The sequence below is a fragment of the Phalangium opilio genome, unplaced genomic scaffold (assembly GCF_054372755.1).
Source record: "Phalangium opilio isolate 3A_F unplaced genomic scaffold, DU_Popi_V2 ptg000025l_1, whole genome shotgun sequence".
NCBI classification, from domain to species: Eukaryota; Metazoa; Arthropoda; class Arachnida; order Opiliones; family Phalangiidae; genus Phalangium; species Phalangium opilio.
In genome coordinates this window covers 2,130,419-2,157,661 of record NW_028324156.1, presented here as the reverse complement: position 1 = coordinate 2,157,661, position 27,243 = coordinate 2,130,419, and the positions used below count along the sequence as shown (strand labels likewise).

The 27,243-nt window shown below is 37.7% G+C and overlaps 1 protein-coding gene across 3 annotated transcripts in view; it reads right to left on the bottom strand.

Moving 5' to 3' along the window:
• The window catches only part of stan (Protocadherin-like wing polarity protein stan), a 144,726-nt gene extending 119,898 nt beyond the window's left edge, over positions 1-24,828 (bottom strand). For 2 of the 3 annotated variants that reach the window (XR_016383438.1, XM_089869106.1), the window contains exons 1-5: positions 23,160-24,828; positions 21,655-22,351; positions 16,371-16,821; positions 11,654-11,818; positions 9,422-11,120 (exon numbers count right to left, since the gene is read on the bottom strand). Coding sequence is in view for 2 of the 3 variants with exons in the window: in XM_089869106.1 (XP_089725232.1) it covers positions 9,422-11,120; positions 11,654-11,818; positions 16,371-16,821; positions 21,655-22,351; positions 23,160-24,003 (3,856 nt within the window). In the remaining variant the exon portion in view is untranslated. The remainder of the gene's footprint in view (positions 1-9,421; positions 11,121-11,653; positions 11,819-16,370; positions 16,822-21,654; positions 22,352-23,159) is intronic. The other variant, XM_089869107.1, reaches the window with a different exon arrangement.
• Between the last annotated feature and the right edge of the window lie 2,415 nt (positions 24,829-27,243).

Genomic DNA, 27,243 nt, shown 5'->3' with positions numbered 1-27,243 from the left:
CCGGATATAGGAAAAAGAAAAATAAGCACGTCAACTTAACCTGATACTTAACAGACAGCCATAGGGTTTCACATTCCAGTCATTCTAGACTGACCACAAATAAGCTGTCACTCGATTCGACGTTTTACTGTTAACACTTGAGAAGGGGGTTATAGGGGTTGGGTTCAGGCTTGGTAATAGTGACAAGTCATCTCGTGAACCCCCTAAGCACGAGCTTCGAGGCAAGACAAGAAATTAATGATAGTATAAAATCTTCTAAAGCATTAAAAAAAAAATCCACATCTCTTCCTGATGTGTACAGGGTGTTTAAATCACTATCTTTCAGCATACTTTCAGTCAGTTTATTTTTGTTAAATTTAAGGGGGTCATACGTTAAACACGTTTACCATAACCTATTAAACGGTGTCCACGAGCCCAAAATAATGAAAAAAGTTACATTTTCGACTCAAAATTTATTGATTTCCCATAGAAAAAAGTTCAACCAAATGTATTTCGGAAGCATAACACACCCTGTACATACTATACACTGCGCGTGTAAATTGGCGGGATTCTTTTGGCGCGCGCGAGACGTTCAAGTCATTCATCCAGTTCTAATCATCAAATCTGACGCGAGAGCCCCATCACGTGACACTGTAAACTTTAAAAAAAAAATGAAAGAGGAGGCGGGAAAAGCCATTACTTCATAATTCTTAAACCTTGCGCCGACACTATCCGTTTTCCTGTATACCGTTATATTTTTCATGTCTTTGACATTAATGTTGAAAAAGCACGGATTCGGTCGTGCGAAGAAAGATTTTTAGAGGAAGGAGAGTTCCTTGCCTAAGATAACATGAGAGGGGGGACACGCTCCGTTATGACATTTTTTTATATACAAATATATATATATATATATATATAGTTAATGGTAGCATTTCTTTTATCAGAAAAAGGGGATCTTAATTTCTTGTAGGCTTGGAACTTGGAATATGGTATGAAAATGGAAATGAAAAAATCAATTTTGGTCTTCGTAAGGAAGAACGACCGGTAATTTTAGTTCAAAAGAAAAAAACTTCTAAAGTTCCCTAAAACGTTTTAAACATTCGTTTCTCATTAAAATATGATTTAGAAAATGCTGCAAAGCCACACAAAATTTTCTAAATTTAGTTGCATGCAGAAACTGTTAAAGATACGTGGTGGGTGTATGCATGGATACACCAACCAATCATCTTATGTTAATTATCCCTACCCCTCCAACTTAAATTATACAGCTAAAGGCAATATCTAATTACAGTAAATTTTAGTTGTATAGTTTTTCTGTTAAATTTCTGTATAGTTGTCTGCAAATTTTTCACAATATCTTAATTTTTACTTAATTACTATACACCATCCAAATTAATTTTGTTTTCCTTTCCTCCGTTTGCTCTTGAGCTTCCAATGATTTCATCCTCATCATCCCAAGCCTACTTATACCTACACCTATATAAAGAATAGGAAATATTTAAAAAAAAATTAAAAAAAACCAAAAAATGGAATAAGAAATCTTGGAAGATTGAATTTCCTTTTCTCCGTTTGATCTTGAGCTTCCGCAATGATTTCATCTTAATCATTCCAATTAATTTTGTGCTAAGCCTAATTATGTCTATAACTAAATAATAGAGAATATAAGACAACTAAAAGAAACCCAAAAATGGAATTAGAAACCATGGAAGATTGAATTTCCTTTTCTCCGTTTGCTCTTGAGCTTCCGCAACGATTTGATCTTAATCATCCCGATTAGTTTTGTGCTAAGCCTAATTTGGTCTACACCTATATAAAAAATAGAAAATATATAAAAAACTAAAAGAAACCCAAAAATGGAATAAAAAATCTTAGAAGATTGAATTTCCTTTTCTCCGTTTGATCTTGAGCTTCCGCGATGATTTCATCTTAATCATCCCAATTAATTTTGTGCTAAGTCTAATTATGTCTATAACTAAATAAATAATAGAGAATATAAGACAACTAAAAGAAACCCAAAAATGGAATTAGAAACCATGGGAGATTGAATTTCCTTTTCTCAGTTTGCTCTTGAGCTTCCAATGATTTCATCTTAATCATCCCACTCCCAAATAATTTTGTGCTAAGCCTAATTAGGTCTACACCTATATAAAAAATAGAAAATATATAAAAAAAACTAAAAGAAACCCAAAAATGGAATAAGAGATCTTGGAAGATTGAATTTCCTTTTCTCCGTTTGCTCTTGAGCTTCCAATGATTTCATCTTAATCATCCCAATTAATTTTGTGCTAAGCCTAATTAGGTCTACACCTATATAAAAAATTGAAAATATATAAAAAACTAAAAGAAACCCAAAAATGGAATAAAAAATCTTAGGAGATTGAATTTCCTTTTCTCCGTTTGCTCTTGAGCTTCCGCAATGATTTCATCTTCATCCTCTATATTCCGTCGTCCAATAGCGGTAGTTCAGTTCAAGTTAAGAAACTCTATAGGGAATTTAAACTCAATTGACCGCGCGCTCGCACTAAATCAAACTTTTTCATCAATGAAAGAAGTTTTTGGAAGAGGAGAGAGATTGGAGAAGGAATTCACAATGAAAGGATGCAGCTAGAGTCTGAAATTCTATATACACTAGTAATGGAAAAACGGGGGTGTGATGGGGTAGTGGGGACCATCAGACTTGGTTCTTCTTTGAGTTTGACAATTCCTATTGTCCAACAAAAGACACCACCAACCCAAATACAAGACTCAAGGCCCAACATCAAACTTGTACTTGTGTCCTGTGCAAAACTCAAAACCTTACGAAAGAGTTTGTAATAATAGCAAACCATTCGAAACAGGGTTAAGGTTATATACAGGGTGTTTCAACCGATCAAGTACCACATTGTGATTAGACTGTTAGTGTTTGGTGGATATTGAAAGGCAATGATTTCTAATTTAATTAAGGGGTCGTCTTTAAAACATTCAAGTTTAATCTTAACTCGTTTAGAGTGTACCTTCAGGACAAAATGAAAAACAGAAGTTACAATTTCGACACTCAAAATTGATTTTCCATAGTTTCATCCCGCTGTACTTCGGTTAATTCTACTTTCACGATTTCAATTTCAATTTTTAATTAGACTAAAACGAATACTGAAGTTTCTGTTAACTCTACAAATTTTGTTGAGGGGAATATTTTTCTCAATAATCCTACGTTTTAAAACTGCATTGATTAATACCATCACCGTTCCATTTAATTTTAAATAGAGCCTTCCGATTTCTAATTAGTCTAAAATTAATAAACTTTCAATAAATTCTACAGTTTGTTGAAGGGAAATATTTTTTAATAATCATAATAAAAATTCAACTAATTTAAAAGCATTTAAGAACAACACCACACCACCACTTCATCTTTTTTGGATAGAACCCCTTTTACCATCAAACGTAACTTCACCGCATCGCACCAAAAATCAAATCCCATCCTCAATATATAAATTTTGGTTTTCCTTCCCTGGGGATATTCTTGAGTGAACCCGTAAAAATCCTATGACTGTCAGATGGTGGTGTCGACTCCACGTGACCTTTACGTTTGGGGAAAACCCAACAGATTTCTTTTTTTTTTTTACTTCTTATTTTTCCCATGTTTCCCCCCTACAGTCATTTCTCTCCTCTTCCAGCATCCTTTCTCCAAAATCTCTTCCTCCTTTGGGATCGAAAAAGGGGTTTTTGAAATGGATGAAGTAGCAGTGAGCTGCTATACAGAAGGGCATCAAGATTTTTGCGTCACGCTAGAGAGGTTTGGTCGTTCTCTCCCTCTTTCTCTCGCTCACTTCATCTCTGAATGAATTTAAACCGATTGCACCAAGACCCCTTTTCTACTTTTACTCTTTCATATATATTACTCTACATCAGGCAACATTTTCTTCATCGAACCTTCAGGCAGTTTTCTAAGTGATTCACTTGGTTATATGTGTACGTGTAACACTTCACTTTGAATTGAATTGAATTGATTTCAAACATCAAATACAAACTGATGCAAAGTTACCTTAAGTTAGGCCTACTTTGTGATTATTCCTCATAACCTATGTGTCTTTTTAAGTATTGTTCTCTTAAGCCTTTGTTTAAGTTAATTATCTAAGACTAAGATAAATAAGGCCCTAATTAAACTCTACTCTTTATTCTCATTTAGGCCTTGGCCTACTTCGCATGCGCTTTCTTCACTGTAAGCCTTGGTCATAAACAAACTAAGCCTAATTTATGTACTCCAAAACAAATAAGGCCTAAACTGAATCATTTGAAGTATAAAAATTAGGGTTTGGAATATACTTAGACAGAATTTAACTAATTTCAGAGAAGATTAATTCGGTTAATAGTTTGAAGCTAACCAAAACTGTGTACGCTAATTGTCAGGACGTCACCGGGAAGTAATTGGCGAAAAGAGGAACCTGGTTGGTGCATGCACGGTTGAAAGAGATTCATTAAATCTAAAATACCGGAGCAGCGCAGAAATTTAATTGTTGGATAGCCTGACGACAAATTAAACAGGCTTTGACCAAGGCTTAGGAAAATTAAAACGAGAAATTTTTGGGATACTCTCTAGCTAGCTAGTCCTGTAGAGATAAATTTGGAAAAATTCCTAAGAGGCTATCGGGTGAGAAAATTCCAAACTTAGCAGACTAAAAGGAGGATGGGTTAAGAATAGTGTGTTTATAGATTAATGAGAAGATTTTGTGGAATTTTTATAACCTATAGAGATTAAACCCAATATACAGGGTGTTACTGATAAGTCTACCATTAAATATACCAGACGTGTCTACTATTAAATGGGTATAGAAGTGTTAGTAATAGAAATTACTCCCCATGTCTGATTATTTTCTGGTTTTAGGGACCAATCAATGTTTGGGGGCCCATATGTCCCTAACTTAATGTTGTAGACCCCCACTTTGACCCAAAGAACAAACACACTTATTTATAGTAGACTTATCAGAAACACCCTGTCTGTATAAATAATTTTTATGTGATTTTTTTGCGATAATGGTGAAATTAGATATCTGGTATAAATACAGTCTACGAATTTTAAAAATCTGGCAAAAATCTAAGGATAAAAAAGTGGCATGCCATTTTATATTAGATTGAGGTTTCAAGAATGTTTTGGGGGGATGATAGGCGAACCAGTTTTACGGGGGATCAAGTTGGGCGTCATACAAAAAAAAAGTAAAGAAGGGAATATTATCTGATATTTTAGAAAAAGAGGCCCTGAACAGTTTCCGAGAAAACTATTCCATTTTCTGGAGTTAGTACTAAATATATCAAAATAAACTGTCAAAATTGTCATAAATGTTTCTAACAAAATTCAAAATAATTCAGTAAACACTTTCGCCATAGAGTAAAGGCCTTTTCAGACAATACAACTTTTGATGGGTCAAAAGGTTAAGTCAGCAAAAATTGGTCAGAGATAAATTTTTAATTTGGTGATTATTCAACTTGACCAACTTGTCCAACTTCTGTTCACACGTCGCAACTAGTTTACTCAACTCAAGTTGACTCATATAAAGGAGTCAAAAGGTTGAACCGTCTGAACAGGGCTTAAGTTTTAAAATAATCCAATTGTTATATCAATAAATTCCTTCAGAAGGACAAAGGGATAGATAAGTTGGTTAGTGCTAAATTCGAATTTAAATAATAAATTTAAAGGGTTTTTCTACGTAATCACTTTGTTATACGACAAACTAGGGTCTAGGGATAACGCCTGAAGTGTTCATCTCAAAAACAATGTCTCTATTTCTGTAACCCATTACGTAACACCGATAAAAATAGACGAGAAAATTATACATTTGATTAAATTCCTTTTAAAATATCCCATTTGTAAGAAAAAAAACTCGATAGAAATACGAAAAAAGAAACGATATTAGACGAGAAAGAACTAAAGTTTGTATCTCGAATTCTTGCAATACGAGAAATTGGAAATATTTTCCTCAGTTGCTGTCGACCTCGCTAATATTATGTAATGGCTATAGTTTTTATTTCTTTATCTTTAATTTGGAATAGGGACCCACAGCACCGGAGTGTCCCATTTCCCATTTTCTCAAAGATGGTATGGGACACAAGATCTAACGACATTTGTCGGTACAACTTCAAAGGAAATGTAAAAGAAAAAGTAAAAAATAAATTCTGGAGTGTTTCGCTTTGTATAACAATCTAAAGATTTTTTAACTTAACATTAGAAAGACATAAATGAGAAGTAAAAGGATTAAAATAGTACCCTTGCTCCTTCAGTATAACTCAGAGAACCCTAAACTTTCCTTTAACCTAACCAGTGAACTTTGACCTTAGCACGCTTTAGATGACCACGTGTTTGAGCAACTGTTTTTAGTAAGATGGGATGTGTGGACAACAAAGACATTAGATATGACTTGAACTTTGGTGGACAGGTAACTTTGAAACCCAATAAAACGTCTTTGTTGTAGACATGTTCCATCTTAAGAAAACAAGGCTTAACCCTATATAAATCAGACGACGCTACGCCCCTTCGAAAAGGTCAATTTAAAATTTATCCAAAACAGAAACATTTAAAACTAAAAATACATATCATAAAATAGGTATTTCTCAGAAATTTCCAAATATTACATATCAGAAAAAAAATAAAACACTACGTCACACTTTAGATTACGTACTTCCGGTTACCAAGGCCCAATAAAGTACTACCATATACGAATTGGAAAGATATAAAAACGACAAAGAATTTTTTCTCGTCTGTTCTATCTCCCAAAAAAAGACAAAAGCTGAACGCTGCGAGAAAGAAATTGGTAACAGTAAGAAGAAAGAATTCGATTTAAATTGTATTTTACAAGAAAGGAGGATTACTATACGCGAAAGTACCGCCCCCTCCCGGTCCCGCCGCTCCCCACAACCATCCTTGGCCATTGGTCGAACGAACGAAGGAACTATTGTTGAAAGAAAATTTGCTCTTTGAAAACGTTATCGTTTCCGTTTATGGCAGTTTATGGCGATTCAATACATTCGTGGCCCATTATCGTAACACTTTTAAGGCATAGAAGGGCTCACAGGGATGTACCCTAAACCCTTAAAATAAAAAAGAAAAGAAACCCCTACCAGGGACCCACCAACTCATATAAGAAATTGCCTTTTTTTTCTGTTCTTTTTTCTTTTTCGTAAGATTTATCCCAATCAAATTAAATCGTAAAAATGGTGGTTCAACTATGGACCTTTCCATTAACTCCAGAAGAGAAGCACTAGCACCACAGGAGCGGGGAAGGTCACCTTCTTGGGTTATTTCCCTGGTACCAAGAAGCACCAACCGCTAGAGGCAGGCAGTGCGAGTTGGCTAACCTCCCAGAGCGTGTAGTAAACCTGGGTGGCTCCTCTGGTGTTGCCTATTGGTTGGCACCAGGGAAATAAGTAACCTAAGAGGGCAACCTCCATCTGTGTGTTGGAACACTTCTAAGCAATTAATGAAATAGTCTATATATGCGTAGGCTAAAATTTATTTCAGATAGATTTGAAATAAATTCACTTTCGAGAAGGATATTCTTCCCATTGCATTATGGGGAAAAGAAATTCAGTTTCTTCAGGCATGGATGGATTAAGGGTACGGCTGATGCCCTGGGCCCCAGATTTAAGCCCAAGTCCCCCACCCCACCCCAAATATGTTAATACTACCCTAGATTTTCTTCTCCCCAAAAAATAAACAAATAAAATACTTGTAACCTTGGTAACTGGTTGAAACTTAAGCCTTGCCCTCGCATTATTTATTATCGAAAGCAAAATAAATAAAAAACACGCAGGTTCTAAAAGTAACTGTTAAAAATAACGCCAACAGATATAAAGAGGCCATCTCATAAAGAAGCTCGAGACTTTTAATGCTTCTTCGTCATGCTATCCACGAATCAAAAAATATCGTTGAGAAAGGAAGGAACGGGTGGCAAGAACAAATTAGTGCCGGAGTCAAAATCCTACACACACGCTTACAAAATAAACGACATCAGAAAGAAGCAGCAAAGGCTTAAAGAGCGGCACGTGAAGTTCAGTTATATAATATTCTATTCTTTACTAATCAAAGTAAAAAAAATATCGCTTTGAAGGCATGCAGTCGCTGCTAGGTTGAGAGCTGAGAACATTGCCCTCGAACCTCGCGCCATTCTAATAAAGGAAACAAAGTCTAGCAGACCGTCCGTCGGTCTTTGAAATTGCTATCTTTCTTTGTATCATAGAGGATATACACTAGAGGAGTAGACAGTTGTATTCATTTCTCGTTAAATGTTTTGGAGCCACTTCCGGTGGGACTGTTTCTTGGTAGACACGTCAGGTCGTTTCCTATGTCTAAATATGACACTCCGCCTCCATAGAGGATATATACAGTAAAGCAGACGACATTTTTCAACCAATAATAATGTCTTGTACAGAAGGTGATCACCCAAAGGGAAAAAACCCGAAATGAGGCGAGATATTTCCTTATGTATTGGTAAAGGCTTAAGTGTCTACTCCTCAACTGTACATCCTCTATGGTCGTATATACAAACAAAACGAAACGCTTATTTGGCGGGAAAATCCGTCCATGATAACTCTTTGAAGCCATACACGAAATTACAATCTTAATCAATAGAAGGACTACAAAGTACCGCGTTAAAGTTTTATTTCCAATTTCCTGATTGGTCTGACATTATTATTATTGTTGTTGTTGTTATGAAAACAAACTCGTAAGCGTGGCAAGCGAACTAAACTAATCATACATATTTATCGATTAGGTACACTATGATCTTAAGCCTAACTTCCTTCCAACTTCGATGCAGTCAGTCAATAGCGAGGGGGGGGATAGAAAAAACGGTATATGGCGGGTATGTGCTTTTTTGTATCTGCATTAACAGTTTTGCTAGTTCGCTTCCCCGTTGTTGGTTCCGTTCGATATATCGGACGACATCGCAATTAGGGACCAACCAGCGCGGGCCAACTCAAAGAAGAGTCAGAAGAGAGAAGAAAGTAAAGAAAAAAAAACTATTTTTCGGGCCTTGGCATAATCATAAAAGTATCGCCGACAACTAAGCCTAAGCTATGCTGAGCCTTGGCTGAAGATTTAAAGGGGAGGAGTGGGGGTATAGGAAGGGCCACGCGTCTTTCTTGAAGGAAGGAAGAAAAGTTTGCTTTGTACTTAGCGACTAGGCGTTAAGTGAGATGGGCAGGCTTAATGAGGGTACCACCAGAGAAGATATTCGGGGATGCGCTAAAAAAAATACACACTTCTTAAAGAAGTGGAATGTCGTTTGAGGAAGACCGGGGCCGGGTGACAGTTATGTAACTGTTTTTTAGCGACTAGAGAATGTTTATGAGTATGATGAGGATACAAAGTAATTGCGATATACGCCCTACCACCCAAATCTAGGATATGTTATAATACACTACGTCAAACAAACTACCCTTAGTTCAAGAAATAATTGAACACTAAACTCACCGAATACGCTGACCTCCATTACAGCGTGGATGGGTACGTTGGTGTTCAAACTGGGGCTTAGGGTTATTTCTCCGGACGATTCATTGACGTGTAATAAGTTGGCTTTGTTGCCGGAAACAACACGGTACCGTAAATTATCCGTCACATCGGCGTCAAACGCTGGAACTCGACCGATAGGTCCGACGGGAAAATAATTCTTGTAGTTATTAAACACAATAGTAAAATCTTTCAAAACCGGCGCGTTATCGTTAACATCGGTCACCCAAATCTCAACGTCAACGTCGTTTCTTAACGGGGCCGATGACGCGCGCACAATGACGCTGTATTTCTTCTTAGCAGATTCGTAATCGGTGTCTACTCTTATGGTCAATTCGGCCGGTTCACCTGGACGCGAGATTAAGCTAAATGCATCCGCGTCTTGACCACCAACTATGCTGTATTGCACTTCGCCATTAGGTCCCTCATCAGGATCAACGGCTTTGATTTCGCCCACGGTCCAGCCAATGGGACTGTTCTCAGGGACATACAGCTTCAATTTATCCGATTCGAAACGGGGTGGGTTATCGTTAATGTCCTCAACGTAAACAGTGACGGAAACTGACGAAGACAAAGCGGGACCGCCGCGGTCAACAGCGTAAGCGATTAAATGATGAATGGGTACCGATTCCCGATCTAAAACCCGGTTGGTTCTGATGATACCGGAAGTCGGGTCTACGCTAAAGGCGCCATCTCCATCAGCGCCTCCGGTAAACGTGTAACGTATCTGTCCGTTAAGTCCTAAGTCCTTGTCCAAGGCCTGTAGCTGAAGAACGCTAGTGCCAACTAAGGCATCTTCACTAATGGCGCTGCTATAAGAGGCGTCTTGAAACTCTGGTGGATTATCATTAACATCGGAGACTTCAACCTCAACGTTTGTAGTGTCCGATAACGGTGGTTTACCATTGTCCTGAGCGGTAACCACGATGGTATACCCAGCTGCAGCCTCGCGGTCTAAAGCTCGGGTGGTGACTAGGGCTCCGGTTGCGGGATCAATTCGAAACTCCGGAACATCGTCCATGGTATAGGTGATTCTTGCGTTGGCTCCCACGTCACCGTCACTGGCTTCGACAACCAGGACGGTTGTGCCAATGGCGGAATCTTCCGGGACACTAGCAGTGTACGGAGTCTTCTCGAAGACGGGTCGGTGGGTATTGGCGTCGGTAATGTTGACGTAAACGGTCGCCGTGTCCGAACGACCGCCGGAATCAGTCGCGGTAGCGGTTAAGACGAATTTCTTCTCGACTTTATAGTCCAAAGGTTGTCCGACGGATATTAAGCCTTTGCCATTCTGGCTGACAATATTAAATCTCCCTCGGACGTTGCCATTGGTCAGTTGATAAATAAGTCTGGAGTTCTCGTCTTTGTCCGTAGCCGTGACGGTAATGAGTGGGGTACCAGGAGGATCAATTTCCGAGACAACCGCGTAGTAAATCTTGGGTTCGAAGACGGGGTCATTGTCGTTAAGGTCTTGGACGCGTATGATAACGCTGGCCGAGGCTGATCGGCTGGGGTGACCACGATCGGTCGCTAAGACGGTGAAGTCGTAGAAGGAGCCTTGTTCGCGATCTAATTCGCGAGTCGTGATAATCCAACCAGTTTCTTTATCCACCGTTACTGGAATACTATTAGGATCCACAGTAGCTCCCGCCGCGTTAACAGACTAAAGTTTGAAAGAAACAAATTTAAATTAATTAACATAAAACAAAATACTGTATTCATTCTTCATCTAAAAAATTAAATATTTCTGAACGAACGTGTCGCTGAATTTCTTGGCCTTATTTATAATATCTTTACATAAAAATAAGGGTAATTTCTATATAAAAAACCTTGTTTTAAAAAATTAGAGCGCATCATTAACACACTCTTATCCCAGTAACCCTAACCCTGAAACGATAATTTTCCCTCCGGAAAATACACCAAGCGGAACCTAACAGGAATCTCGAGGAGTCAAGAAAACCGGGCATAAGTGTCTTTTGTTATTTTCGACATAGTTGAATAATTTTCAACGATCTGTGTAGTCTAAGTAACTGTATATTCCCGAAGCATGCACCTAACCCTTGGTTTGCATTGGGTGCAAGGCTAGAATTAGGCCTGACTATAGGTAAAGTTTTGAAAGCTCCTTAGTCTCGGTTTGCTTTGGGTGCAATGCTAGATAGACTTAGGCTTAACTGTAGGTGAAGTTTTGAAAATTACCAAGAGACTGTAGTCGATTTCGGAGTTGACACCATCGTCGGCGTCGTACGCCTGGACTCTGACGATACTGTGACCTTCAGGGACGTTCTCCATCACTGACTCTTGGAAGAGAGACGTGTAGAACTTGGGGTCGTTATCGTTCACATCCGTGACTTTCACCAGGACCTAACAAGAGCAAAAGAAAAAGGCGCGGAGAAAGACACCATGAGCACGGGGGGGATGAACAGCAAACGCAACCAAAGAGAAACACTGTCATCAATCACTGGCAGATTCGAGCTAAAGTCTTTCTTGCCCCTTTTTTATTTCTTCTCCTTTACAAGAAAACCTTAGCTTCGAACAAAAACCCAAAGTTGAATTTTTTTTGGGGGGGGGGGGGGGTCACGATGAAACAACAAAAATTCAACATCTTTGATATGATTACGAGTATTTTTCTTGTAAAATAATCGTCATATAAAAAAAGATGTCTTGTTAAAACGTCAGGGGAAAGATTATGGGTCAAGGCTTACTACAAAGGCAGAGAAATTAAGTACTAGGTACTTCCCAACAATTAGTTTTTTATGAGAGAGGGAAAACTGAAATTAATGAAGACTGTTATTTCACACACATAATCAAACAAATGAACTTTCTGAATACGTTAGAGATAAAAGCAAAACGTTCTTTGCCATTTTGATAAAAAAATCTAATTTATAAAATTAATTGAAATATCCAAAGAAAATTGTGATGCGATGAAGAATTGATCTAATCAAAGAAAATTGTTATCGAATAGAAAATATTTTCTTTATTACAACCCGAAGTTTTTTAATTCTCCCTTCATTTCCGATTATGACGTTGCAACACAGACAATACTAAACTCCAACCAACCATACGTCATAACAAATAACGGACCAAATTTGGTTCAGGACTAGTTAACTAAGAAGCCATCCATATCTACCGTCTATGGGTCCATATACCCAATCAATCTTAACCCTAAATCAATCAGACAAAACTGCTCCCCATAATTGAAAAAGGTCTATTACAGCCTTAGGACCTTCTATTCCTTTACTAAATTCTTTGATCAATGTAATTAAATTTCGGCCTAACATTAAAAACATTTTATGGACGGCGCAAAATTTATATCATGGTCGTCATCATCATCCTGCAGACGTTTCTCCCCATCAAAATTTAACTGGATATCATTAAAGTTAAATCACCAATTTATCTTACGCTTACCTAACGTTTGAAAAAAAAAAGAAATATAATAAATTGGCCCGAAAGTTAAAGGGGACGGCTAAACTCTGTCATCTTTTGAAAATTGAAAAAATTAAAAAAAAACCAGCATCTTTTAAAAAACTTTAATTCGTGCCTCCATAAGTTTATAAGTGATATTTTCCTACCATAAGTATGACACTACCTATACTTGGTAATGCTAGAGACAGCTCGATCTAGTTTTTGCAGAACGACAAGCGAGAATTTAAGTACTACATTCGGTTAGTTTTGCAGGACTTCCATCTTTATATTTAGTCTGCATACTAAGCCTTTGAGAGCACCTCACCAGACGTCGCTTTACGAAAGAGAATCTATCACTTCATGACAAGCACCAGTTTGTAACCAGTGATAAACTTATGGAAGGAACATATCTTATGAACTTATGCTGCCTAATAAAAAAAAGAGGTAGGATAATTTGGGATGCTAGACAGTAGGGGAGAGCTGAGCGTGATCATCTTTTGACAGGAACGAAGTGTTACTATAAAAATACGTGATTTATGGCTCAATTTTAAGCTCCATCCGAGCGAACCAAGGGTTCCTCCAATTAAGGTCCGAGCTAAAACTAATTGGATTGGACGGGCTGGTCGAAAAATCTACATAATTATAGATCGTTACCCAATTCTTTACATCACGTATACTCATCTAGCCGGAAATTAGACGAAACTATGAATAATATCGTGCTTGAAATGAGACCAATATTATTTGTTGTTTTTGTTGTTAAACCTCTTATAACTTCAAGTACTGAACTTCGAATACACTCTAGATTGCTTTAAGGGGTGTTAAAATTTTGACAGGGAAGCAAGTTTCAAAACAGCATCACTAGAGATGGAGACTGGAGAGAGAGAGAGAAGTGAGTTAGGCCTTGGCTAAAACTCAAGGGATAACATTGATGTATGCGTTCTTAATTGTTAACCGCTAAGCCTAAAGTGGATCGCGAGAGCGTTGAGAGACAAGTTGAACTCAGCCAAGAGGTTATAATCAGATTAGAAAAGTTTCAAAAATGGAAAAGGGGTCAAAGTTACATCAAGGGGATTTCAAAAATGAGTATAGTGAAAAATCATCAGGGGTTAAACCTTGGTTGGAACAGAACATAGGCTTATATGTATGGACGGATGGGTGCTGACAAGCCTTTTCAAAGAAAGTAATGAACGATGATTATTTAATGATATTAAGCCTCGGTTCCATATTTTAATTATTTAGGCTTAAGTAATTTACTACTTTTAAGAACAATCAATAAACTAAAAGAACGGTTCGGCCTAACCGAATAACATTCGTGTATAAAAGGTGAAAACAAATGAACACTAATCCCCTTTAAAAGAGGATGTCCATTACAGCCGTTAGTCGAAACAAGGTTATAAATCTCGGGAGAAATCTAAGGATCCATTTCCCAAAGGTATAAGGATTTTAAAGGGGGTATCGGGAATTAGAACTAAGGGATTATGCAAAGCCGTTATCCGGACTCTTTAACAACGCCCCTTCAAGAGAGTGCTCCGCCAGTACGCGCCGGTGAACTTTAAAGGGTAAGACGCCGCAGTCTCAAGGTATAACTTTTGAAATAAAGATCGACCCGTTCTAGCGATGAGACTCTACAACCCGTTGACCAAATCAAGGACCTTACAAACCCTACATGGGATAGGAAATCAAAGTAAAAGCTTTTTCGATACAAAGATAGGGACTTTTGGCAATTTGGACAAAGCTCCGCCCCCTGTTGCCATTCTAGTATAGCACTTTTCGATATATATATATATATATCGAAAGGGGGTTGATCCCTCGCAGTCTCTGCGCACTCTCATGATCCCTGAAGACTACAGCGCAGGCGCGGAAAAGTGGGATGATAGGCAAAGTTTTAGTTACATCGAAGTGGTCTATTCATTTCTTGCAGCTTGAGTGGAAGCTAGAGTGAGGTTGCATGATGTAGTACTACCAAGTCCTTAAATTCAATGCCATTAGCTAGGGGGGACTGATGACGTAAACGTTCCTTATATTTATAGTACATCAAGGCCAGTAAGCAAAATTACTTCATGATCGCTGGTCCTCCTTGGAATGACAATGTCCATGACGAAATATATTGTATTCCGGACTTTTCGGGGATGCGGATTTTGCGGGAGGTTTCAGTATTTGGCATATCGAATTTAATGAATTAAAATGTATGGAAATGATGATTCCGTTTGTGCTGCTTACGATGTAATATATTGTTAAGAGAACCTACAAACCCTACGTTTCTGCCTACTTGCAAATTGTAAACCATAAATGGGATTCGAAGCCAACAAATTGAAGTACAAAAACCACTCTCTTTTTTTTTTGTTTTTACGTCTGCACATTTCCTAATCAAATTAGGAATATTTTTACTTCTTCAACCTAAGGATATTTTTACGCTTCTAATATTCCTTTATACCATAAGTTTATAAGATATGTTCCTACCATAAGTATGACAATACCTAAACTTCGTAATGCTAGAGACTTACAGCTCGAGCTAGTTCTAGCAGAACGACAAGCGAGAATTGATTAACTACACTTGGTTAGTTTTGCAGGACTTCCATCTAGGTCCTATTTAGTCTGTACTGAACCTTTGACAGCGTCTCACCAGGCGTCGCTTTACCTCGAATCTATGACCTACGTCACTTCACAAGCTCCAGTTTGTAACCAGTGACAAACTTATGAAAGGAACATATCTTACGAACTTATGGTAATACCAATATCCCCTGGCACTAAAAATAAGAATAATCTTGGGTGTCCCTGCCTATGGTAACAACGTCGTGTGTGACTGTCTTATGTAGTGTCCGTTTGTATAAGAGAACCGTGTTGTAGATTATGTCGTCACCTTTGGGAAATTAAGGGAAAACGCGATTGATTATCGGACAGAACCTTATACCCGTTGAGACAAAAGATAGAGAGAAAGTGTGGGGGGAAAGGGATAGGTCCCAGCATGCACTGCGCTAGTGTAAGTGTTGTTGCTTTATATACCCTGGAAGGCGAATATCGAAACTTAGTCCGAATTATTTGGAACTATATAAATAGGGAAAAGTTCACGCTGTTTGAGACGATACAGGATTAGGAGTTTGCGTTTGATGACGGATTATAAATGCCATGGCCTCCGTTGGGAAGAAAGTGTTCATTGTAATTAATTAGACCATTTGTAAGTGACATCCATATACAGGGTGTTCTGGCATAATTTAAAGGGTGTACGCTGTTCTGTGGGTCAAACTTAGTGGAAGGTGACAGAGAACATGGATGGCGTCTACAAAATTTAGTTACGGAGATACGAGCTCCCAAACGTTGATTGACCCCCAAAATAAGGTCACAAAACATGTGGAGTAAGACATATCAGCCTTCAATATTCTTCAATCTAAGAACGATATTGAACCATAGCTGAAGTGTCTTCTGTTAAATGTGTAGACTTATCAGAAACACCCTGTTTCGTATTTTCTGGTACCTATTGTATCTTTTTCAAATAGTTGTTGATTGTTTTTACCTGAGTTGTATTGGACCTCGAAGGCGAGCCTCCATCTTGCGCTCTGACAACCAATCTGTAACTTCGCGCAGCTTCGTAATCCAGGGGTGATAACACAGATATGTCCCCGGTTAGGGAGTCCATAGCAAAGTGACCTTGAGTATTTCCACCAATGAGAGAGTAGCGTAGAGCGGCATTGATGCCTTCATCGTCATCGTAAGCCCGGACTGACGCGATGGTTGGATTCTTCAACCAATTTATATCCTCTGGAACTTCCACGGTGTAAGCTCTTTCGGTAAATTGAGGGTAATTATCGTTATCATCTAAGACGGTCACTTCGACGGTTGCCGAAGTTGATTTTCGACCAGCAACTGGTCCCATGTCTGAGGCTTGGACAATCAATGAGTAATAAGCTGAGGTTTCGCGGTCCAATGTGTCCCTTGTCGTAATGATTCCACTCTTTGGGTCGATTCTGGAAATATTAAAAGAAAACAATTTAAGTTAAATTATTTATTCTCTTCGCTTAAATCTAGTTACTGTCCACTGACAAAGACGTAATACATAGAAATATAGGGGTGTGCAGATTTATTTCTTACACCCTGCCTTTCCCTGTATTATCTCTAATTCAGTGAACCATAAGTTTATGTTCCATAAGTATGACACTTCCGATACTTCATAATGCTAGAGATTTACTGATAGCTAGTTCGAGAACGACAAGCGGTTAGTTTTGCAGTCCATCTTCCTGTTTAGTCTGTACTAAGCCTTACACAGCGCCTCACCAGGCGTCGCTTTACAAAAATCTATGAGCTACGTCACTTCATGACAAGCTCCAGTTTGTAACCAGTGAAGAACTTATGGAGGAACATATCTTATGAACTTATGGTGAACGCACATGAGAATTGTTATAAAAATTAATATTCAAAGGAGGAACTTTCTAATAACATTTAATTAAATTTGAAAATTCTTGTTTCCACCGTGACTAAAATAAATATTTCAATTAATATGCAAATTATTTAATAAATAAACAACTTTATCAATTCAACATAAACTATTATTTGTAAGAGTATTGGACTGCAGATTGCGGAAGTAAAAAATGTCGAGAAGCGTGAGAAAATTATATTTAGTTGATGGGTGCATGCCTGGCCCTTCATCAATTTATAGAAAAAGAATTACAATTATATATACAGCTAACACCCTGCAGCCATACAACAAAAAGACAAGTTCAGTTCAAGAAAGATCTAAAGACGAGATAGCCCAAAGCTTCCTATTCTCTTTTTAAGTTAGTTTATATTTTGTTTATGGTTATGAATTAAGTTTATGAAGAATAACTTCATTAAGCACTCGTTGTTTCATTCTTTTAATTACGCGTCTTTTAATTTAGGCTTAACGAAGGATGGAAGAAGACAAAGGGCATTGACACAAAGAAGGGTACTTTTCAAAAATGATCCCCAGAGGCAACATCTGATTCGGAACTTCAAAAATTAGAAAGTTGATGCTATTTTTATCCGGGATGTTTGAAAAAAATATACCTAAGCCTACTTTTGAACCATAGATTGTGCTGTAGTTATTGAGCCTAATTTTGAACCATAGATTGTGCTGTAGTTATTGAGCCTAATTTTGAACCATAGATTGTGCTGTAGTTACTAAGCCTACTTTAGAAGTTTCCCGTTTACTTGAGCCAATTTTAATTAAACAACAAAAATATAGACGTCTTTCGAGTATAATTTACATTCACCCTCACTTTAACTGTCGAAAAATGCTGAGCCTAAAATTAATTCAAGCGCTTATATCGTCTGGGAGAAAACATTAATAAATTTGTTATTAAAATACAAGCTGCAAAAAAACCCCACTGTGAAAAAAATGGGAATTTCGCTTCTATAACCAGTTCTCATGGTTACATAAAAAGTTTTTTTAATTTGTATAAGTAATTAAGTATCTTTTTTATTATTATTATTTTGGGTCCTCGGATATCCGCGATCAGATCATGGGATATCGTTTTCGGGAAAAATCGATATTTTTTTGTATTTTTATCTCTCTCGCTAATAGAAGGCGAAACCGAAGAAGAAGAGGGGGGGTCACGATCTTTAAATATCGTTTCATAAACTCATTGGTAAACCGAGAATGAACTAAACCTAAAACCAAAGTAGTAAAAGCGAAGCCCCAAACATGCATAGACATTACATCGTTAACGGGACTAGCATACAAACTACAGTGGTTACAGCTTTTTCTCTCGATACTTTAAGCAGGGAGGAGTAGAAAAGGAGAGGAATTGAAGGCGTTTTTTAGACTGACAACCGTGGATCTTAACTCCCACAACGGGAGAAAGTTGTGGGGAGGGCCTTATCACGTGACAAGCGACATCAAAGTTCCCGCAAAATCGAATGCCCTTTAGTGAGAATCTTGATAAGGAAAAACAAAGCGTCTGTTGCCTGTAGTTGCGCAATAGTACACTGTGCTGGAGAAAGGGCGCAAAACAGTAACCCAGGTGACAAGAAGAAACCAATTTAACCCCTTCTTCCCACTATGGGATTACGGGCGCATCAATACGAGACTTTTAAAAAATAGTGCTTTAAAAAATGTTGTCGAGAGGGCCCTAAATAGCAGTTTGTTACACAAACAGTAACCCACGTGACAAGGAACCAATTTTAACCCCCTTTCTTCTAATGTGGTATTACAGGCGCAATCATTACAAGAGTACATTCTATGTTGGAGAGAGGGCGAAACTAGTTGAACCCCACAGTACATCTCCTTTTGAACTCCTCCCTGCTTTAGGAAGCCGTCCCCTTAGTTCAAGATTCCCTGTTCAAATCCCAACCAAAATTTATAGATCGATAATTTTTCTAGTGGTCTTTTTATTTCGTTCCAACATTTCTTCTCTCTCGCTCTCCCTTCCACCCTTCCCAATTTTAGTTTTCGATAAACTGGACGTCCGTGGGATTTTTTAAGTGCAAAATCGATAAATGGTCTAGTAACTCGGCTCTACCCATAGATATATATGTATTGGAAATAATTTTAAACGAGAACAGATCGTTGGAATTATTAGCGAATCTTCTTGAGCAGCGGAAAGGAGAACTAAAAGCGTGGCAAGGTTTTCGCGCCTTTTTCCAAAAGAAGAATTTGGCGGGAAATGGGGAAAGGTTGGTGTGTTTCTATATCGATTTTTTGGCGGATTTTCTTAGATATATTTTTCTTTTCAGATGTAAAGGAAGAAGAAAACTCTGGATAGATAGAAGAACTACGCGTTTTATTTTGGTCAACCATGGGAACTATTGGCAAGGATCGAGAGGTCCAGCGAAATCTGACATCTGTGACTCCCGATTGAAGGGTTACCCGTGTAAATAAGGAATGCCCGCCTCATTTTTGATGTTTCGATCCGATTATTGGCTCGCTTGTATGTTTATTCACATTTATGATTGGTTAACAGTCGATATTTTCGTTTAAAAAGTATTATTTATATAGTAAATAACATTTAAAGGGTAGACTGCAGGCAAGCAACCGACTTAGCTTAATTAGGTTTTGCTTTTGGAGTTCTAAATCGTATAGTCAAAGATTTTTGGCCTAATTAAGGTCCAAGATTGTTAAGCCTCATTATTTGTTTCCTAAGCCTAAATCTTCTACGATGTGCTCATTATTCTACTCCAAAATAATGGTTTTACAAACCTGACTTGAAATTCAAGATCGAAATTGTAGATATTTAAGGGTAATTATTAATAACTAAGTTTCCTGAGCCTAAAATGTTAAGTTATTTACGTTATTGTCCCCAGAAATAATTAAGCCTAAGTTCAAAATTGTCAAGCCTAAATTTCAAGTTAAAAAAATTGTCAAGCCTAAATTTCAAGTTAAAAAAATTGTCAAGCCTAAATTTCAAGTTAAAAAAATTGAAAAGCCTAAATTTCAAGTTAAAAAAATTGAAAAGCCTAAATTTCAAGTTAAAAAAATTGAAAAGCCTAAATTTCAAGTTAAAAAAATTGAAAAGCCTAAATTTCAAGTTAAAAAAATTGAAAAGCCTAAATTTCAAGTTAAAAAAATTGAAAAGCCTAAATTTCAAGTTAAAAAAATTGAAAAGCCTAAATTTCAAGTTAAAAAAATTTAAAAGCCTAAATTTCAAGTTAAAAAAATTGAAAAGCCTAAATTTCAAGTTAAAAATATTGAAAAGCCTAAATTTCAAGTTAAAAAAATTGAAAAGCCTAAATTTCAAGTTAAAAAAATTGAAAAGCCTAAATTTCAAGTTAAAAAAATTGAAAAGCCTAAATTTCAAGTTAAAAAAATTGAAAAGCCTAAATTTCAAGTTAAAAAAATTGAAAAGCCTAAATTTCAAGTTAAAAAAATTGAAAAGCCTAAATTTCAAGTTAAAAAAATTGAAAAGCCCAAATTTCAAGTTCAAAACTGTTAAGCCTAATTATTTACTGCTACTGAATCTGAATTTCCCAAATCTAAAATTTCTACACTCCCTAATTCGCGGTTCCCATTATTCCGGTCCTAATTTACATCATTGTTTTACAAGTCGGGTAATAATTATCAGGAATTAATGATTTAAGTTGAGTGTAGGTAGATTGGGTAGAAAATTGGGGACTGGTTTTCTACGCCTTTTCGGTTCGTTCGGGTTTCAAATTCCTTTCGCGTGGTCGAGTCGGTCTTTTACAGAAGAATTCCAGCGGATCTTTAGCTTTTAGAAAACAGGGATTAAAACTTTTCTCATCCTTTCTCTTTTCGGGGGCTCTTAAACGGGGGAGGGAGAGGGGGGATGAAGAGGGGATCACTCGCAAAGAGTTTTAATGGCGTCTTTTATTTTATTCTGACAAGAAGAATCCCGCCTTAATCCTTTAGACTTAAGTTTCTGATAAAAATCTAAAACCCCAAAACCAGACGGAATTATTTATATATATTTAGGTACCTGTTCAAAGCGTATAGAAAAATATATATTACAAAAGACATTACTATAAGGTGTAGTTTAGTTTCCTAAATATTCACTTTGAAGCACTAATTAACTCTGATTAGTTAATTAAGAGTTTACGGGTGTGAAGATGGCTAAAATTATCTTAATCAAGTGATACCTAATAAATCATTAAAGGAAGGATCAAAAAGGAAAATAAAGTTATTATTTTTACGGTTGACCTTTCTTTTAATTATTAGACCAATCTGCATGTAGCGCAACATATACCTCAGAATTATTTTAAAATTCTATTAGTTTGAGATTTCAAAAAAACAAAAATTTAAATTAACACTTCAGAGTGATAAAATCGCGTAACACTCTCTCAGCCTTAGATCAGAAGAGGATCAAATATAATTTAACTTATATTCTTACCTATAAACATCATTGGGCGCTCCTGGATTCAAAAAACTGTATTCAATTTGCGCATTGGCTCCAAAATCTTGATCAGTAGCTCGTACAGTCACAACGGTTGACCCAATGGGTGCCGATTCCCTGATGGTGGCTTCATAGGTCGCCCGTTCAAAACTGGGAGGATGGTCATTTTCATCCGATACATTTATTTGCAAGGTAGTCGTCCCACTTCTTGGCGGTGTACCATTATCCTCAGCGGTCACTCTCAAGAAATGGACGTCCATAAACTCACGATTCAAACTAACGGTAGTGGTCACTACACCGGACACTGAGTCAATTGAAAACTGGTTTTGACTTCTCGCGTCCAAAACAGCATGTAAGGAGTAATGTAGTTCGTCATTGTTAGGGTCTTTAGCGGTCATAGTGGTTACTACGTAACCCTTCTCTTTTTCTTCAGGTACACGGACAACGTAAACGGCGCGGTCAAAGTATGGTGGCATATTTCTCATTTCCCGGCGTCCGCGTCGACGTATGCGCGTACCTTCCGGTACAGGGTTGAGTTCGTTGTTGGTACCAGGTACGTGGAAGAGAATTTCAAGATTCTGTTTTGTTTTGACATTCCGCGTCTGATTTGTATCGGGACATTCGACCATGAATGGTACACTGACAACCCATTGGCCATAATGAATACAGATGTCTCTTTTGGCAACTAAATCCCCTAAAAAATTAAATAAGAAAATAAATTTTAGTAATTAATCAAGATTAAACAATTTAAATGTGAGGGTAATGACTCTAGTAGCGGTCGCGATTAAATTAACCATGACAAATCGCAATTAGAAAATAAAAATCAAGCCTCTAAACATAACTACTTGCAATTACAAATTAGACTAATTATAGTCTAGATGCGGAGAAGCGGAAAACCGTTTTTTATTCCACGATCCAAGGAACAATTAAATTATGGGTTATCATTATTTTCGTTTTTTCTTTTTTAAATCTTGAAAAACCAAAATTTCTCTATTTATTTCTGCAAATTGTAAACCCACACAGAAACTTAAGCCATTTTCACAGAAATCTTTTTCCAGGAATACAGTTAAAAGATGGACAACGTTCAAAGACCCAAAAAGATAATAAAAATACATTAAAATTCCATTGAAACTAACTTTGACCTCACTGACATTTAAGGTTGGATTAGTATCTTAAAAAATAACGATTTCCAACATGAGGTAAATCGAGTAAAATGGTACAGAAGAGGCATACACCAAAAAATCGATAAAAAAATTTCCCCAAACAATGAGCAATAGATAGGCGTGCTAGCTGGGAGCGCTAGCGAGGGGAGCGTAGTACAGGCACTTATCTGGCTTTAAATGCATTAAGGTTTAGGAAAAAAATAACATTAGTGCCAAACCCAGGCAGGGTGGATAAGGTCATGGATATACGAAGGTCTTCGAGCCAGGTGGATATTATTTGAAAGCTTAGTGCCAACTGACATACGCCATGCACGCGATGTCTACAGAGTTTTAGATTACCTCCTTGTTTTTCCACGGCGTAATCTCCATTAGAAGGTGTACCATAAGTGACGTCACAACCTCGCTTGACCGATTCGGGTAAAAGACCCCCCACGTGTATCACAAGTTGGCTTCTACGCAAACAAACAGAGTCATCTTCTAAACTGTTCTTCATGGCAGTCTCGTTGTCGCCTTCAAGACCAATTTTACTAGTCCAACTTAAATGGTCCACCGTCGCGGTTACCGAGACAACGGTGGTGGAATGTTGGGCTCCAGATTGAACCGTACCTTTCGTACCCTTTTTTCTGCAATTTACCACAACGGGTATACTGATATAGTCCGTTTCGGAGCCACTAAGCCTAAAACTTCGACACTCGACGTAAAGAACGAGGGTAAATTTAGGGGTTCGCGTCAGAGGGTTGATTATGGCTGCGGGAAGCGACGAGATGGGCATACCCATGAAAGACAACGCCTCTGATTGCTTATCTTCAATGTCCTCGCATGGTATAACCTTTTTCAAGGTTACGGTACCGTCCAAACGGTCAACAGAAACGAATTTCTGCGCGGTATTTGAGGTTCTTTCGCCATCTAAACGGTATGTCCATCCGTGTCCTAAACTGGCGTTAAAAACGACTTGACCAATCGTATTATCCGTTTCGTCTAACGTCACGGAGTACCCTTGAACGGTGGTCGAAATCAAACATACCCACGCCAATAAAAACGTCCATCTATTAGGCCTAAAATCAAGCCTAATTCTTCTGTTCATTGTAAACACTCGGCGTGTTAATTTATCTTGGTTTATAATACTTAATTTATCACGGTCTTGTTCAACTCCAGGTTGGTACGAAGGTTGTTTTACCTCCATGTTTTTTCATATAATACAATAAAAAACACAAAAATTCGTAGCCCGAGGGCTCAACTGAAGCCAAGACAAGGTACTGACGTAGGGGGGAAACAACGCCAGCCAAAAGTACCCGCACACAACCTTTGGAAAACGTTTTTTCGCCTCAACTTTTGAGAAAAGAAGCTTGGTTGAAAGACACAAGAAACGCGTAGCGGGAGGGGGGAACGCTAGATTCTAGTTTCTTTCTACCTAAGGTAAAGTGGCTATTAAAAAACGTTGCTCGCCTGACTACTACCAGGACATGGTGGTACGAACGATGTTGAAGCCCGGTGGTAGGGAAAGGGTGGGCAAGAGGTATAGAGAAGAGAGAAAAAATAAATGATGCCCCAAAAACTACTGCGTTTCCTTCCCTGAAGGGTTGGCTGGTTTGGCAGTTGGTAACACCGGGGTCACACACGCACGGCACTACCGATTCAAATAGAGCAGATGCGGAGGACTGAGTCCCAATGCGTAACGAAGACCACCAATGGGTCCGACATGATTTCCAGGCTTTGTTTGATGATGGCCCGAGATACGTAAAACGTGGGCCAACATGTTTATAATTTCTCGCGCTGGGAAGACTCGATTTTAACTTCAGTAAAACATAATTTCCGCGCGCGTTTTACGTCACACGTCACACGCAACACGAGTTTTGAAATGTCCCGCGCGATAACACAATGAGGGAAAGAGCTTCTAGGAATGACTGTCTCTCCAACCAACAACACGGTCCGTTCCGTTGACGGCCAAACCGGCGTCTGCTCTCAGTGCTCTGTCTGGCTACCCTACCTTGCAAAAGCTCAACGATTCAACCAAGGAGCGACGGAACGATCGCTCTTGGCGCTAGTGCAGGGGTTGGATAAAGAGGGCCTTTTTCCGTTTCCCTCCCCCCTCCGTTTTTACATCCCTCCCCGTCTTTTTGATCTCCCCTCGCCGGATTCTCTACGCTAGCTATCTTCTCTATGGTATGTCCAGGCAATCGTAGGAAGGCGCTCTCAGTGTACGGTATGTATACGTAACTACAACTAGCGTAGTCTGCTAGCTAGACATCGGCCACCCCGCGGCCAAATACATAGTGGAGGGGAAAACAACTTTTTATTTTTTTCAACCCCGAATTTTTGGGGAGATGCTAAAACTCGTTTCTTTCATGGTAGGGCCTCGTACAATCGCGTAATACTTAGAAGGAAAAAGCAAAAACATCGTTATATGAAAATCAAATTTTTCATATGAAAAGTAAGATACAACGCCCTCGACTCCATTTAAAAATTGGACAAACCTACACTTAGAGTCTAGTGTAACGTTAAGTATTCAATTAACAAGCAACCCAGAAACTTAGAACCAAGACAATTAATGATCAATTACAATTACTTCATTTACTTCCGACTTAAATTTGTCTATTTCAATTCTAAACCCAAGTACGAAAGCTGGCTGTACTTTTCATAGCCTCGGGCCAAACAACCTTGAAATACGTCAGTTATGTTAAAATTTTTCAAATGGTCTAGTGGTTGCCTACTTCAAAAAGGCATCATGCTATGACTCTTGAGAGATAGTCAACATTGTTTCGGAGATAACGAAAAAAGTAACGCGCCATACCTGTTTTTGTATAGAAAAGCTATTATTTTCTTATACAACTAGTAGAATGTTTTTACAAGTCGAGAAACATTGAAAAAACAATGAGAGGTCTTGTGGTAGTAGTTTTAAATATCAGGGTAAACAATATTGGGATAGAAATAAAATGGAAGAAGAATTATGCCTAGGTCTAACCATAAGTTTATAAGAGATGTTTTCCATAAGTATGACACTAACTATACAAGTTCGTAATGCTAGAGACTTACAGCACGAGCTAGTTCTAGCAGAACGACAAGCGAGAATTGAAGTACTACACTCGGTGGTTAGTTTTGCAGTCCATCTAAGTTCCTATTTAGTCTGTACTAAGCCTTTGACAGCGCCAAAACCAACCAGGCGTCGCTTTACCTCGAATCTATGACCTACTTCAATCACTTCATGACAAGCTCCAGTTTGTAACCAGTGACAAACTTATCGCCAACATATCTTATAAACTTATGGTATAACCAATAATAAAATACTTATGTTTCTACCTTAAAAATTAGCTGAAATTAAATTATATTTCCCTTAATTGTTAATTACCTTGTTTTAACTCCACTTACACATTAGTTTTCTTTACATAATAACCTTTGACCTTTTAAAAAACTATGTTTCTACTTTAAAAACAGCGCACAAATAAATTGTATTTGAAAAATTAGTTACTGAACTATCAATTATCTTGTTTAATTCCCCTTAATAACTAACTCGTTTTAATTATTAGTTTTCTATACGTTCTAACCTTTGACCTTTCCCCTATATCCTTCCTTTTTCGATTAGCATTATTATTATTATTATTATTATTATTATTTTAGGCTTAGCAATGGAATTTGCGATAAAAAATAAATAACAAAAATAGGAATAAAAACCAGATTACGAGTATTTAATCATGAAACAACGTTTCCCAGAATCCCAGCCATCCTTTTATCTTAATAAGATAGAATTCCGCCATCTCTGCATCCCAAAAATAATAATAATAAAAAAAGAAATATTCAGAACGAGAAAGAGAAAAAAGAGAGAGAAATTAATCTAGTTTTAATTCATTAATGCATTTTGGTACGACGATGCCCAAACCTAAAAAACTAAAAAAAGAAAACAAGGGGGGGGGGGCAACAAAACGCTACCTAGCTTCCCCATTTTTATCTGCGTGCTCCCGTGATTATTTCATCCTCTGAGAGATCATTTGGATGAAAAACGAGACACATTCTGAACAACAGAGTTCTTTTTTCCCCCTTCAGTTTTTACTTTCTAACCCTTTTTATGCTAGGCCTAATAAATAAGTAGTCCCGTGTAGAAAGAGGAAACACTTTAAGGATGTTATAGAATAAATTTCGCAATTTCCAATGCTACCATAAGTTTATAAGATATGTTTCATAATAAGTATGACACTACCTATACTTCGTAATGCTTCAGAGAGACTTACAGCTCGAGCTAGTTCTAGCAGAACGACAAGCGAGAATTGAAGTACTACACTCGGTGGTTAGTTTAGCAGTCCATCTAAGTTCCTATTTAGTTTGCATACTAAGCCTTTGACCAGCCCCAAAACCAGGCGTCTTCGCTTTACCTCGAATCTATGACCTACTTCAATCACTTCATGACATCCTCCAGTTTGTAACCATCGAC